Consider the following 15,930-nt stretch of genomic DNA (forward strand, 5'->3'; position numbering starts at 1 on the left):
GCTCCCAGTCCCAGCGTAGGCTGGAAACATCTACTCCTGCTGACCTTGTTCTCTTGATGCTTTCATCATACCTGTATACATGTGTACATGTGAAAGGAAAAGTAAACCTTATGTTCTTAGTTCACAATAAATGTGTCTTAATGCAATCAAAGAAATTGAAGAGCAGACAACGTTACTAAATTGGATATCAAAGCTAAAATGATGGGGAAAAAGAATTCTTAAGAAAGACTAAAAATCCCCCCCCCCAAAATAGTACTTCAAAAAGAGCTTTGAGCTTGAATGCGTAGCTATAGATGCCAAAATACCTTAAAAATCCGACTGAAAATTAGCAATTTACTTGCCAAATGTGAACCAAAAATTTAAGAATAAAAAAAAACACATATTTTGCCAACATCAAGTATAAATAACCAGAAACGAATAAACGATCATTATCCATGCAAAATACATGCGAGGAGCCTTGATACATGTAACGTTATGCATTTATTTTATACTACCCTTCTAGGAATATTTCAGTGAATCACCCGTGTTTTTTTCCATACAAGGTACTCGATTCAAAACAGACTTTTCATACCTCAAAAGCAGTCTTAGCCCTAGGAACAGCTTCAGTCGTAGAAGCTGTCTTGTTGATCACCATACGGATGAAACACCACATCAAATGCCTCCCGACCTTCTCGTCATAATTTTGCAGAAGAATTGCACTGTAGCTGATCTTGACAAAACTTGCTTGAAATTGTATGGTCGAAACTCACTCGCCGCTACAAGTCTGTCGTACAGTTACGCGAAAGTTAGCTCTCCCTGGCCTACATCGAGCACGTACCAGTCAACAACAACGTTTCCACACGGTTTTACGACCTTAACGCTCACATACTTAGCGACCAAGGGTGGTGAGCCCACCATCTTGCTTCTTTGAACTGTGGCGCGCGGACTCTTGTGCGCACGTACACCATCGTTTTGCGGCACATGTGCTTTACTACCCATTTCGCGTTACGGGTTTCACGTCAATCGGACGATTTGCGGCACTGTCGTGACTCTTTGGTCATAGTTACAGGAAGCGGAATTTCTTGTTTTTTTTTCTAGGAACAGGCCAAAATCAATGCGCGCGCGGACGTCATCCATAAAATTTACTTGGTGTGGCCTTATATTATTAACCTAGCCTTTTGTGTTGACTTCATGGCTCCTATCGTAGCATTTGGGGCTATAATAGGATGCCCACTGCCCAGACCTGTTTTTATTTATTCATTTTTTCGCCCTGTCGCTTCATATTTTTTCTGAAAGAATCTGAGAACCAACAAATTAGATTGGTTTGGCCTTATTAAATATTAAAAGAAAACTTTGGCAGGAGAAGGATAAAGGAGGAGAGGAAGAAACATACCTCTAGTACCATATAGACTGATGGTTTCTCTTCCTGTTGTGTTTGTAGACGTCGGTGGCGCAATGGTTAGAGCGTTGGACTCGGAACCGAGATGTCCCGGGTTCGATACTCACCGTGGTCCGACGTTGTGCCCTTGGGAAAGGCACTTTACACGACTTCCCCACCATGTATGGTGGAGTGACGCCCACCGAGCCTTTTAGGCTAATAATAATATAATAGTTTATTGGCAACACTCCTTGTACATGGCAGCGTACAATACCGCTGAATTACGTACACAGGTTTAAAAACAATTAAACAATAAGGTGAGCTAACAAACAAAGGACATTGACAAACTAGATACAAACATAAACAAATACTGGCTGTACACAGATATAGATCAGAAGTATCTAATGATTAAAAACTATATTGGTCCGGTACTGGGAGATTTCAACCTAGGTCTGCTTATTCAACAATCTGTCTAACTGTGTGCCAAAAACACACTACGGGTTTGGTGCACCATTGTGTCAACATCAGCACATTTGCGACCAAGAGCTGTTGAATTTTTTAAATTTCTTTTTGTGTTTGTAGGCCCAGATTGAGACCCAGAAGGCCGTGCAGCGGTTTGACCGTGCCACCAGCATGCACAACGCGGCGAAGGAGATGGTGGCCGTGGCGGAGAACGGACTGCTGAAGGAGGGACACACCTTCGATACCACCTGGCAGGAGATGCTCAACCACGCTACAACTAAGGTCTGTGTTCAGGTCATCTTTGCAAACTGGGAAAAGTGTTATACCTTATAGTCTGGTGGCAGGGACCGATAAGTGTGCATTGTACCATGAACTTATCATTACAGTCAACAAACTATTCCTGGACTCTCTGCACTTGTTGCCACCTTGAATATACATATTCAAGTATACATGTACTTCCGTGTATATGTCCATTTTTCTCAGACTAACTTTTTCTACCGTGAACATATAGTGACTTACAGTGTGTAAATTAAGGCCACCATTACTGAAAACCTGGTTTTATTCAATAACTACCCATGGTATCAAATCATTTTGGTGTCTTAATACACATGTTTTAAAGGCTAAAGAATTGGACTACACCATGTCTTAAATTAGTTATATTAAGCCCCTTTCACACATTCAGGACCTTTTCTTAACCTTGCCCCTGAACACCAGCCTTCTACCAAGGTTGGCTGAAGTTCGAGAGTAAATTTAGGCTAGGTCTACTTTTCTATATGAATTGAAATCAATTTGAGTTAAATTTGAGTCCAATTTGACCCAGGATCATACCCTGAACACTGCTGCCAGCATACATTTTTGTAAATGCAGCCAGTGCAGTTTTAAGGGCTTGAAAAACAGTTTTTTCAAAGTCAATATAATTCACTAAGTTGAAACAACACTGTCCCAAAGTGTTACAGTATATCGACATTCATGGAGCAAAAAAAAATGCCCCAAATTCTGACAGAAAATGGTTACTGGAAGGTCCCTTGGCTGATTTTTAGGGTACCACCCAGAAAATAAAGGACTAATCTTGGGGCTTGTTTCTGCAGTTTTAAATACCCAAAGTATGAAATACTGATTGAAATGTGCTAATAAGAAGAAGTATGTGTCAATATCATAAAGATTGCCATATTTAGAATATTTCCAGTTTTGCTGCTCTGAAATTGCATTGGATGCCTTGAAATGACCTCACTTCTGCCTGTTTGCAGGTAAATGAAGCAGAAAAGGAGAGGTTTATTAGTGAGATAGCCCACCAGGCCACCGCACGCAAGTTTAACGAGAGCGAACAACGCGTCAAGATGCTTCAGAAGGCCCTCAAACGGGCCATCGTCAAGTCCAGGTGCGAACTCGGATCTTTTGTCTAATTCAAACTTTGCCAACCAAAGACAAAGTTAGTTTTTGTTGTTTTCTCTATGTCATACTGAATTACTAACGTACATGCACTTAATACACTTCTCTAGACAGGAAATCTGATTCAGAAATCAAAAATGTCACTTGGGCCATCTTTTCTACAGATATTATAGAATGATAGCACTACATACATTTGTACTAAGTACTGCATGCTCTAACATCTGGTCTACTTTAGGCCACACCAATTTAATGTGTTGGTTCTCGGATTTGCCTCTTCATTTTTTTCTGATTTGTGTTGACTTCATGGCTCCTATCGTACCATTTGGGGCTATAATAGGATGTCTAGACCAGTTTCAATTTTTTTCGCCCTTCTGTCATTTCATATTTTTTCTGAAAAAATCCGAGAACCAACAAATTAAATTGGTGTGGCCTTATGTTGACAGTTAAGGAAAAGATATAACTTTTCTCAAGTTTATCTTACATTCTTTTCCAGTTCTACTGTTTTGTTTCTAACATACAGCTAAACTACAGCTAAACAGTATCCCACAAAACAACTCTAACTACTAACTCCCCAGGTTTCTTACCCTGTTTTGTTTGTTTGTTTATTTGTTTGTTTGTTTATCTGTGGGTGTTGTTGTGCATGCAGTCTTGCCACACGTAGGAGTTTGCTCCAACTCAATGCTCTAACTCAGCAACACCAATTGGCCTTGTTGTAAGTAAAGCTTACATGTGTTTGTGCCTGCAAGTTTCCAGAGTATGTCAGAATGGCACAACGGCAGAACGTACTGCACCTGCTTAAAATACACATTTTTTTTCACGGTTTGGTCAAAGTTGCTGTAGAACTTTGCCTTTTTCAGACGATGTCTCTTCCAAAGTAATATTTGAAAACTATAGACAGGATGGAATGTCGGGCTCAAATATGCAAATACAACCTTACAGTACAAAATATGCAAATACAACCTTACAAAATATGCAAATGCACCTTACAAAAATCCATTCTGTCAAAGTGCAATGCACAGCATATTATGGGTTTCACCAAGAACGTTCTTCCAGTGTGCTTGTCAGAACTTGTTTCTCAAACCAAAAAAGCTGACACAATGTTTGGAAAGAAGTTTTTTGATTCATTTAAATCATATATTAGGCACTTGTTCTCCTTTCTGTGGCTACATAAACCATTTTGCTGCCATAATAAATACAAATTTGTTATTGAACTAAAGGTTAACTACACAACCTAGTTTTAGTAGACATTAGACAGATAACTTGTTTAGAACTGGCAGCTGCTTCAAAAAGTAATAACTATTATGTGTATTGTGGGTCAGAAAAAACAGTTTGTTTGATGGCAAGTTGGTGTTAGATTGACAAACCAATCAAACTGGACAACACAGATTTGAGGTGCAGTAACTATTCACACTCGGATTGGACCAATCAGAATGGACAGTACATTTGTCTTACAATGTACATATGTGGTAAAGTGTATCCAAACATTGCTACATACTATGGCCAATTCATTTTTTTCAGAAATCAATTTATTCCTACTACTAATAAAGGTTACACAATTTACTGGTTTCACAATAGAAAAGTATAAGACGCAGGAAAAAAGGAAAAGAAAAAAAAAATTTCCTCAGCTTTTCTTGTTTTGCTACATGCTCTGGGAACTTGCAGGCACTAACATCTGTAGACATGAATAAATCACAGCTAAAAATCAACCAAGAACGAAATTACAGAATCAAGAAGTCAGATGGAATATTAAAGTACTAACAGTGCCTTTTAGAAATGAAAAATCTGGAGGGTTACTTCTAAAAGGCGCTAGGCAAAGGAGACACATGTAATTTCTCTGATACTAAAAATCATATTAAGTTATGGATGTTTCTAACATATGAATAAAAGTATGCTTGTTATTAAATTTTTCAGCTTGTGCATGCTAGGACAATGTGTGTAATTGACAATGTGTGTTAATTTAACTGTTATGCTTAATGTGAATTTTGAATTTTGCTGGAGAATATTTTTTGCCATGTCATTTCAGACCTTACTTTGAGATGAAGGCCAAAATTCAAGAAGACTTGGACGTAAGTACATTGCAATACAATTATAATCTTATATCTAATGTTGTGCATTCAACTTTCAAGTTACTTGTATATTGCACATACTATATAGTTATTACTTGTTTTGTTGCATGTAAGTAGCATAACCACCTTTAGTCAGTAAATCATCTTGTACACTACAGTATTTTACATAAGATTGGACTGTAAGGCTTGAACCTGGTGACTCACACTAGGATGGACCCCAACTATTTATGATGGGTGTGAGTGGTTCAAACATTACAGTCTGGTCGCAGGGTTGACATCTTGAAGAGGTGGTAGTCACCTATAATGTCAATCCTTCCACAAATGTGGTAAATGTTTCACAAATAGATGAGTGAATAAAAGACCAGTATTATGATTGTTTCTTGTTATGTACAGGAAAGGAAGCTGCGAGTTGAGCGGTTAGAGAAGGGAGTTCTGAAGTCGAAGGCTGAATATTCCCTCGCCCTGAAAAACCTGGAGGAGATCTCTGAAGGCATCCATCGGCAGAGGAAGGAGAGACGCGGGAGCGGGGTGGGGGCAGAAGCGGGGTCCCCGGAGTCACGGGAAGATCCCCAGGGTGTGGGGGAGAACGTACACCTTCCCCGACCCTCCTCACTTCAGGGGAAGGGCGATGCTGGGACAGCGGTGCAAAAAGACATTCATGACATGACAGGCAAGGAGGATGGAAAAGTGGAGGATAATTCAAAAGAGAACCTTACTTCTCCTAAAACTCAGGAAAAACCCCTCCTTACCAGCCCTGTGGCAGCAGGTCCTTCAGCATCAAGCCCTGTAGTTTCTTCTCTCAGTGAAGGGATCGTCCTGTCTTCACCCAGGAATGTGGATCCAGTCAGGATAAAGCTACAGTTTTCTCCTGTGTCAGCCAGTAAAATTTCTAAAGACTCTGGGATCGCCGACGACTCTGTGTCATTAAACGACAACAAAAGTATGGAGGGTTACGCGTACGGAATCTCTCCGCCCAAGTCTCACTCCAGTCCGGGGATAGCGTCATCGTTACAGCGGCCGGCGTCCAACCCGGGGCCGTACCTGTACGCGCCGAGATCTCACTCCGGAGTTCTGGGCGGCGAGTATAAAACTCTCCCTCACACCCACTCAGGTACCAGCGCCGGCTCTCCACTCAGACCGCCACGAGCCGCGACCAAATCGTTAGACTTGACGGAATCAGACGCCAGCCCTATGGACGACGGCAGTATCTTTACGTCGGCGGACTTGCTTGCGATCAAGGCGGACCTGGAGAGAAAGGACTCGGTAGAGAGCCTGACAGAGACTGGCAGTGTGTCCAGCCTGTCTGATGGAGTGGGCATGGGCATGAGCCTCAGCCTAAGCAGGCTGAGTTTGAGACTAAGGGAGAGGTCGGACAGTATTTAAACCATCTACATCACAGTCCTTAAATCATATCCCTCCAGTAATGGTTGTATAGTTGCCTTTAGACTTATTTGTACTGTATGTAAGTATGGAGTTAGTGAGAATTTTGGATAATGACCATGATTTGAATCTTAATTTCTTTGCGCATGATCATGTACATGTTGTAATTTATTGCAGTTCATAGAGAACATTTTTTCTATGTGTAAAATGATTCTGATATTAATTAATATTGTAACAGTTACCTATTTTCATCCCCTTCAAATCTTACAGTAAGAAAGTTCTGGTTCCCTCCAAAACTGACAAAAATGGAGGAGTTCTGAAACATTGAAAGTCACATTCCTTTCTTGTTCACAATCACATTATACTGCAAATAGACCAACTTGAACACTGTGTGTTGAGGGAACGTCATGACATATCTGCATTGATAATCAAGGGACATTCCATGCTTTTTTAGAGTTAGACTACCAGGCCTTAGTGGTAGTGATTGGTTTATTTCTTTCTCACAGTAACAAAACCACAGTTTCGCAGCGCACAAAATTGCGCGCTGAATTACACTGGTTATACAATAGTTAACTCATGATTTACTGATATTCAGTCACTAAAACATTATTACACGGAAATTCGCCAGGTATTTGAAATTACTCATATTTGAATAAAGGTTACTGTACTTACGATCAACTAGTTAATAATACTTTACATCGTGCGGAATATATTCTCGGAGCAGTCATCAATAAGATATCTGTCATTATTACAATAAAGGCTAAAAATTCATTTTTAAGAAGATTAAAACCACAGTCAGCAGGCATAAAAACCTATTTACAATATTTCGGTAAACGACTAAGACATATTAAGTAGTGCTACCATGTAAGGTATAGGACTTTTTTTGTAGCGTTCGGTTTTTGTTTTGACAGTGTCCAAGTGGGAGCTGTTGCGTGTCTTTCTACCGCTAATCTCTCCTCGGCAGGGAGGTAGCCACTCACGGAAGCAGGTTGACTGTAGGAGTCTTTTTAGCGAAAGTCTCACACAGGTGTTCGCGTCTTTGGTGCAACGTCGTGAGGCCTAGGGTGTGACAAGCGTCCGTGTAGCTTGTGTAGTGTGCCCCGAGAATGGTACGGAACGCTCTGCGTTGTATCCTTTCCAGTTGGAGTCTCTGAGTTTGAGTGATGCCCGGTTGCCAGACTGGAACTGCATACTCGCAGGTCGGGCGTACAAAACTTGTATATACGGTGACAAGGTCGTCACTCGTAACTCCAAATGTCTTGAGTCTCCTCAGGAAGAATAGCCTCTGGTTTCCTTTCTTGACCATATGGTCGACCTGAGTGTTCCATTTCAGATCAGACTGGATATGAAGACCCAAAAGTTTTGCCACTTTGACTTGTACTAGGGGATAGTTGTCGATTTTGAGTGAGGGTAGTTGTGGTACAGATTTTGAAAAGTTCAGATACATCACTTTACATTTCTTGGGATGGAGTTTCATATTCTGTTCTGTTGACCATTTGCTGAGCTCGTCGAGATCTTGCTGAATAGCGGGAGGTTCCCTCACCTTGCGGCACTCAAGTAAGTTTAAATCGTCAACGAATTTCCATCTCATGGAGACTGCGTTCTCGGCAGCGCTGTTTATCAGCGCCAGAAAGATAATGGGACCAAGCACAGTCCCTTGTGGAAGACCACATGTTGTATTTCTCCAATCTGAGAAGGTGTTGCTGTAACGGACTCTATGTCTTCTGTTCGTCAGGAAACTGATGAGCCAGTTGGTCAATGAAGGTCGCAGGCCTAGAGTTAGGATACTCGACACAGCAATCGTATGGTCCACTCTGTCGTATGCTTTAGCAAAGTCGGTGAGTACAAGTGTGCTTATTGAGCCCGGTTGATCAGATGTCTTGGCTAGTTGGTGGACGATATCTACCAGACAGTGAGTAGTTGACTTCCCTTTTAAACACCCAAACTGGTACTGGTCTATGTTGGGAGCGATGTCTTTAAGTACCCATGAGCAAATGATGCTCTCTGCTACTTTGGCGAGGATTGGTGTAAGAGACACTGGCCGCAGTTCATCAATGTCTGGAGGGCATGTCTTCGGAAGTGGGACTATGTTGGCTTCGCGCCATTGCACGGGTACATGTGCTTCCAACAATGAGGAATTGATGATGTCAGACATTGGCAAACTTAATTCGTATGCGAATTCCTTGATAATCCTACTGGGCAGACCATCAGGACCGGGCGCTTTCCTTACTTTTATTCTTCTCAGTTTCTCGTACATGTCCCGTGGTGTGATAACTGGTGGGGGCATTGCTGGAAGGAAGGCTGGTAGTCGTTCGAGGTCCAACGGTGGGAGTGATCGTGTCACCTGGGACAGCACGTCGTTAATTGCATCAGCAATGGCCTTGGGGTTTTCAGGGTGAACTCCGTCGACTTGAAGTATGAGTTCTTTGGCACGTGTGTTGAGCATGGTTTTTATTCCTCGGTACCACTGAGCAGGGTTGTCTTTACGGAGGGCTTGTATTTTCGTCTTGTAGAACCTTTTCTTGGCTTTGTTAATCTTCCTTTGGATCTTGTTTCGTAGACCACGCCATGTGTTGTCTTGTTTGTTGGCGAAGGCTTTTTGTCTCTGTTGTACAAGGTTCTTTATTTCAGGGGTGAGCCACGGTTTGTCGTTGCAGTGCATCTTGATGGTTTTGGTTGGAAAATGTTCTTCAAGTTTGCTATGTACCTTGTCGTAGAAGGCATCTGTCTTGGATTGGATATCGGGGGCATTTAGCACTTCCTCCCAGTCATATGTGGTGATCCACTGACCAAATGACCTGGTTTTTGAGTCAGGAAATGGTCTAACTGTCCTTGTCACGGTTTTGTTGATTTCGGCGTTCGTCTTGGGCTTGAGGACAATGACATTGTTACCTACACATGTACATGTATGGATGTCAGCTACATGTACAATGTACATGTAAGTATTGTCCACCTTGCTTTGGTCACACCAATTTTATTTCTCAAACATTTTAAGACATTTTCACACTATGGCAAGCAGACATCATAAAATCAGAGAGCTAGGAGGGAAATTTGACTATGACTGTATTTAGCCCACACCAATTTAATCTGTTGGTTCTCAGGTTTTTTCAGAAGAAATATGAAGTGACAGGGCGAGAAAAATAATAATAAAAACAGGACTAGGCATAGCCCCAAATGCTACCATAGGAGCCATGAAGTCAACACAAAAGACTGGGTTAATATTAAACACTGAATCTTGAACTTTTAATCAAAGCACTGTATTAATAGATTGAAAAACTGTAACAACTAGGAAGAAAAGGACTTTCCTCAACTGTTGGGGGCAAAATATGAGCATTTTTGAGTTGATTCAGGTCCAGAATCTTTTTTTGTTGTTGTTGCAAAGCAGAAAAAAATGAAGAGGCGAATCCGAGAACCAACAAATTAAATTGGTGTGGCCTTACCAGTACTCTAAAGAAATGAGCACACCATGGCATCAACCTGGTCCTCTGACATTGTTTTCATGTTTGGCCAGTTAACTACATTTTTTTAAAGAATCCAAGAAATAGTGTGGCATTCAATCATAAATTTTTTTTAAAGCTGACATTTTTCTGTAAATTGTGACAAATTCCATATTCTAGGAGTTCCAAAGCAATATGGAAGTGCGAATGTGTGTGTGCACGTGCAAAAATGGCAATGGTAGTGCAAAGGCACAGTGAGCATTAGCAAAAACTGTTGCAAAATTGGTAGTGGTACATGTACATGTGTAGAATAGAAAATAATACACTTGTAGTGTGTGAAGATAGTGATTGAGTAAAGGTGCTCTTTCAAAGTGCAGATCCATATCAAGCTCAGCTTGATAGTTTTAGTGTGAAGGTATCAATTGTGATGGTGCTTATTGTGCAGTCACTAATATTAGAGATACATGTATGTACTCATACAAAATTAGAAGTGTAAATTAAAGGTACACTCTTGTCAGTGTAAATGTATTCTTATGCAGTATGAATGCATGTGTGGTAGTCTTCTAGTAAATGGGGTTTTTAGTCAGCAGTAAAAAGACACACTACTACAAGGTATTTTCAACTGTATGAAATGTAAATTTTGTAGATTTTTTTGAACTTGTAGAATACATGACAGTCATTGTATACAACTACAACAGTTTACAGTTAAAATTAAATAATAGTGACTCAGAGGTAAAATTTGGTTATGTACCTACACTTGGTGTGTATGTACATGAAATATAGAATGCAGTAGACTGAGCTACGGTTAAGTTTTTCCTTTTCATTGCCTCTTATAAGTTATAGTGTCTATCCCTTTTAGGCCACACCAATTCAATCAATTGGTTTTGGGGTTAGCCCACTTCAGATTTGCAAAAAATAAACAGTTTTGGATCAACTTCAGAATTCTCATATTTCATCAACGTGCTGATTCAGAAGTAATTGTCTTCTTTGTTGTTACAGTTCATCTATCACTGAAGTGGGAAACTTTGATAAAAGTTTAGAATTCATTCCTTTAATTACATGGCACACTTGCACATTGATTTTGTGGCCCCTATCATAAGGCCTATGGTAGCATTTGGGGCTATCATAGAATGCCTAGGCCTGTTTTTATTCACCCTGTTACATGTACTTTGAGGCCACACCAATTTAATTTCTTGGTTAACAGATTCGCCTGCTTCATTTTTTCTGATTTGCAAATAAAAATAAAAATTCAGAGTGAACTGCAAAATGCTCATATTTTGCCCTGAACAGTTGAAAACAGTCCTTTTCTTCCTAGTTGTTACAGTTATTCCATCTTTCAATGCAAATTTGGTATCATTAAAAGTTCAAAATTCATTGTTTAAAGTTTGAACCAGCCTGGTGTGTTGACTTCATGGCTCCTATCATACCAGTTTGGGCAATAATAGGATGCCTAGGCCTGTTTTTATTTTTATTTTTTTTTTCGCCCGCCCGCTCCATTATTTTTCTAGAAAAATCCGTTAACCAAGAAATTAAATTGGTGTGGCCTTTGTCTTTAAAAAAAATATTCAAGAACCAATAAATTAAATTATCGTGGCTACATCTACATTTTACATTGTTGTGTTGGGCCAAGTTTGGACATCTTTGCCAAGCTACATGTACAACACTGTAGCTTCTGTATTTTACAGTATGATGAATATTATAGCTAAATCCTTGTAGCCATTTTCATGTGCTGGGAGGAGGCACCGTGCAATGTATTTATTGGTACTGTATCATAATAGTGTAACCCAACTACTTTCTGGTACTGGGCTGTATTAGTAACAACTGCCTTGGTTGGTATACATGACATTGTATATATTTTAGCACTGACATAGCCTCTACCAGGCTACTCAGGTTGCAAAATTGTATTCCTCTGGCTGGCTATTTAACTCCTACATGTATGATCTGTTAATAATATAATATTGTCTATTTGGCCAATTTCTAATATTTTCCATCAACCTAGGGAGGCTGGTAGAGGCTAGAACTGACATCTCTTTTGAGAAAAAGTGTCCCTTTTAAAATAAATAAAGGCGCTTTTCTGACAACCTATTCTGAAATAATTAGGGTTGGAGTGGATTCTAGTGTACTAGTGCATCGGTCATCTGGCACTATGTACATGTATGTACGTACGTGGGGAATGTTTCACCACAGTTCAGACAATATTGATAATGTCATATTACAGTTGTATTATAATTGATAAGTCTTTCAGTTCTGGCTAAATGACACTACATACACTACCCGTGTGTGGTATGTCATTGTGTTTGTCAAGGATTAACACTGTATTCATGTATTTATTATTTTCTCGAAAAGTTACTGTGGGTATATTTTTCTTGTCAGTTTCTTGTATGTACAGTACAGTCAATCCTGTAGACTCAAAAATAGCTTCACCTCAACAGCAAACAGCAGTTTAGCTGATGTGAATTTTCAACAAACTGAAGGTTTTCAAACTTCAATGTACTATGCAGTCGTGGAAGGACTAGAATGCAATATGGCGCATTGTTTAATATTGTGATCACACAGTTGTTAAAGCTGAGTAATTAAAAACTATTAAAATTTGCTGTACCATAAAAGTCACCTGTTTCAAATAGTAATAGGTTGGCTTCATGTTTTCCTAATAGTATATAATTTATTCAGTTCTCAGAACACTTGAATGTACATGTACAGATAATTGATAACTTTGAAAACAGTAACATACGAAATGTAGGATACTTTGTAGGTCTACCTTGATCGCAAAATCAGCCTCTTAGGCCACACCAATTTAATTTCTTGGTTAACGGATTTTTCTAGAAAAATAATGGAGCGAGCGGGCGAAAAAAAATTAAAAATAAAAACAGGCCTAGGCATCCTATTATGGCCCAAAATGGTATAACAGGAGCCATTAAGTCAACACACCAGGCTGGTTCAAAATTTAAACAATGAATTTTGAACTTTTAATGATACCATTGCATTGAAAGATGGAATAACTGTAACAAATAGGAAGAAAAGGACTGTTTTCAACTGTTCAGGGCAAAATATAAGCATTTTACAGTTGATTCTGAATTTTTATTTTTATTTGCAAATCACAAAAAAATGAAGCGGGCGAATCCGTTAACCAAGAAATTAAATTGGTGTGGCCTTAGTAAAACATACTGAACACATTCAGTGTTAGTGTCACAGTGTTTCATTTCATTTTGGAAAGTTTTTATTTTAGTGAAACAAGCATATTTATGATACTTTCAGCGTGCCACTAGGTTCTCTTCCAGTTCTCATCAATACACCGTTAACATACCTGTCTCCAAGTCATTTTACAACAACAGCTTCTTTCTCCGGACTGCAAAATTATGTAACTCTCTTCCAAACAGTTGCTTTCCGTCCTACTACAATCCACAAAGCTTCAAAACAAAGGTCCACCGCCATCTCCTGACATAACTACATTATATTCACTCATAAGTACCTCTATGCCTAGAAGTGGCCAAAAATAATTGGCCTTGCATTGAGCGACACTGTTAAAAAAAAAACTTCTCCCTTATATACTGTATGTACATGGAGCATATTCCGTATTTGATACATTCAAAAAATTGCAATCATGTTAAATCAGGGTCAAGGGGTGACCAATATAACATCATGGCAGACAGTGATGCCTGCAGCAGCTTTTTGCATGGATAAAAAGCGACCTCTGTTGTTCCTTGTCAGCACTGCAACCTTATGGTTACCTGTCAGAGTAAGGGCATGGTACATGTATGTACACCGAAATTGAGTGGTAGTTATCAGACCGAATCCAATACAACATTGGTGCCAAATGACGAAAAAGAAAGCTTCAGTCGATGATTCATCATGTAATTCGTTTATTACCTCCGGGGAAGGAGATATCCTTCCGCGAGGAGGTTTTACTATTGTTCGAAACATTTCTGTCAGCAGCTGTTTCTCGCGATCGGCTGGACGGATTTGTCTGTGGTTCGGTATACGTATTGCTGTTGGGCTGCAGATGATGCAGAACGTTTTTGTTTAATTGTATATGTGTTTATGGGCGTGGAAATAAAAGGTTTTTAAGTGCTCCGGACACCCCCGCCATGCTGAAAATGGAATTTACCATGTTGTTAAGGAATGGGGAGGTTTCAGTTTTGGGTCTTACCATTTAAAAGGGGTCAAACAGAGGGGTGTCTGCTTCCGATATGTATTTTGAAATATTATCGCAGTTGTATCTCGCGTTGGGGTAGACTGGACTCGGTGTATGTTCTTCTAATGGGCTGTAGATGGTGCAGGTTTTTTTTGTTTTTATTGTATATGTGTTTTGGGGCGTAAAAATCTGAAAATGGTCGCGCGCGGCGCTGGGCTGGCTGCCAGCGCAACTTCCGGGTGGGCCAATGGGTCAGGGGTCAACGCCCTCTTGCGCAATCTTGGATGTTTTCGGCGTATAGTACGACTTCTTAACTTACAAATACCGTGGTATACTGTCTCAGACGTTCTCGACATGCATTTTTACCGTGGGTACATGGTATGGGCTGCAGATGAAAATGTTGACCAGTCCTGTATTAACACAACCAGGAACGCTAAATCTAACACATAAAATTCAACACCATCAACTATACAGAACAAACAACATGGAAAAATATACAATAAAAAGCCCGGAGGTATAAAATCTCAGATTTTACTTGTTCTATGATGCAATTGCTTATTTATCCACTAATCGTACACGAAAAACAGTAACATGGAAGCCACAGTATCATGAAAGAATCAATTGGTGTGGAAAGAAATGCAAGTTCAAGGCAATGAAATTCTAGGTTCTTTGTACAGTTCTTAGAATGATACTAAAATGTCCAAGCTAGCTTTACCTATGTCTACAAGGTCTTGAATATCGCTGCATAACACAAATACAAAACAAAATGAAATTTGATAATCATTATGATAATCATCATGTTCCTTAATTTTATGCCTAAATTCTATTCTTTCAGACTACAAAATTATCTTGGAGGAAGGATATACAAAATCCATGTCTAACCTATCCATATCTATTGTCTCCTTACAAGTGCTGTATTCACATTATGAATTACATTTTGTGCAGTAAATAGAATAGACTGTATGAAAACTATGAATCAAACTTATTAATAAGGTATTTCAATCACATAACTCTGTATGTTGCCATACTGGGATTTCATGAACGTGAAAATCTGCCAACACTGTAAAAGTCTCTAGCAACAAATGTTTGAGAAGACATGATCTTATGTACAGCTACAATGATATATGGGTGGGAGATGATTTTGACAGTTGATTGACACCTGATGGTGGTATTCAAGGAGTGGTGTAATACCCGATTGAATTACACCGTACAATCCCTTCCACAGTTCCAATACATTTACTAAAAACACAAAACACTTCCCAGATGCAAAAAAATGTCTTATTTGTTGTTACCAACTGAAGTAATAAGAGTTCTGTTACAGGGCTTTGGATGGGTGACTATACATGTACATGACTTGTGTGTAATTTAGCTACTTACATCATCCTGAATTAGGTAAACATTATAGCAAAACATTGATTCATAATTAAACCAACAAGTCTTCTGCAAATTGTGCAGCTTTCCTAAATTGTTCTTCAATCTTATCTCCTATGATGAAGTGTAAAAGCATTCAGATTTTAAAGTCTACAGAAGTATAACCTACATGTATTGTCTCCAGTAAACTACCATGTATCTATCTGAGCACCTACTATTGAGGTAAGGGCTTTTTGTTATCCTATATATAAGCTCGAACTACATGTATAACTTACCTACAGAAAAATTTGCATTACCAAGGTGTATAGTAGTACTAAATAATCGTTAATATAATGT

At 39.4% G+C, this 15,930-nt stretch overlaps 1 protein-coding gene across 2 annotated transcripts in view; it reads left to right on the forward strand.

Moving 5' to 3' along the window:
* LOC109470412 (SH3 domain-binding protein 5-like) overlaps positions 1-7,122 on the forward strand; it is an 18,930-nt gene extending 11,808 nt beyond the window's left edge. Inside the window, exons 4-8 of one of the 2 annotated variants that reach the window (XM_019769352.1) lie at positions 1,940-2,101; positions 3,067-3,197; positions 3,855-3,920; positions 5,232-5,274; positions 5,668-7,122. In XM_019769352.1, the coding sequence (XP_019624911.1) occupies positions 1,940-2,101; positions 3,067-3,197; positions 3,855-3,920; positions 5,232-5,274; positions 5,668-6,657 (1,392 nt within the window). In that variant the 3' untranslated portion in view covers positions 6,658-7,122. The remainder of the gene's footprint in view (positions 1-1,939; positions 2,102-3,066; positions 3,198-3,854; positions 3,921-5,231; positions 5,275-5,667) is intronic. The other variant, XM_019769353.1, reaches the window with a different exon arrangement.
* Positions 7,123-15,930: the final 8,808 nt, after the last annotated feature.

This window comes from Branchiostoma belcheri, unplaced genomic scaffold, assembly GCF_001625305.1.
Source record: "Branchiostoma belcheri isolate BF01 breed outbred unplaced genomic scaffold, Haploidv18h27 scaffold223, whole genome shotgun sequence".
In the NCBI taxonomy this organism is placed as follows: Eukaryota; Metazoa; Chordata; class Leptocardii; order Amphioxiformes; family Branchiostomatidae; genus Branchiostoma; species Branchiostoma belcheri.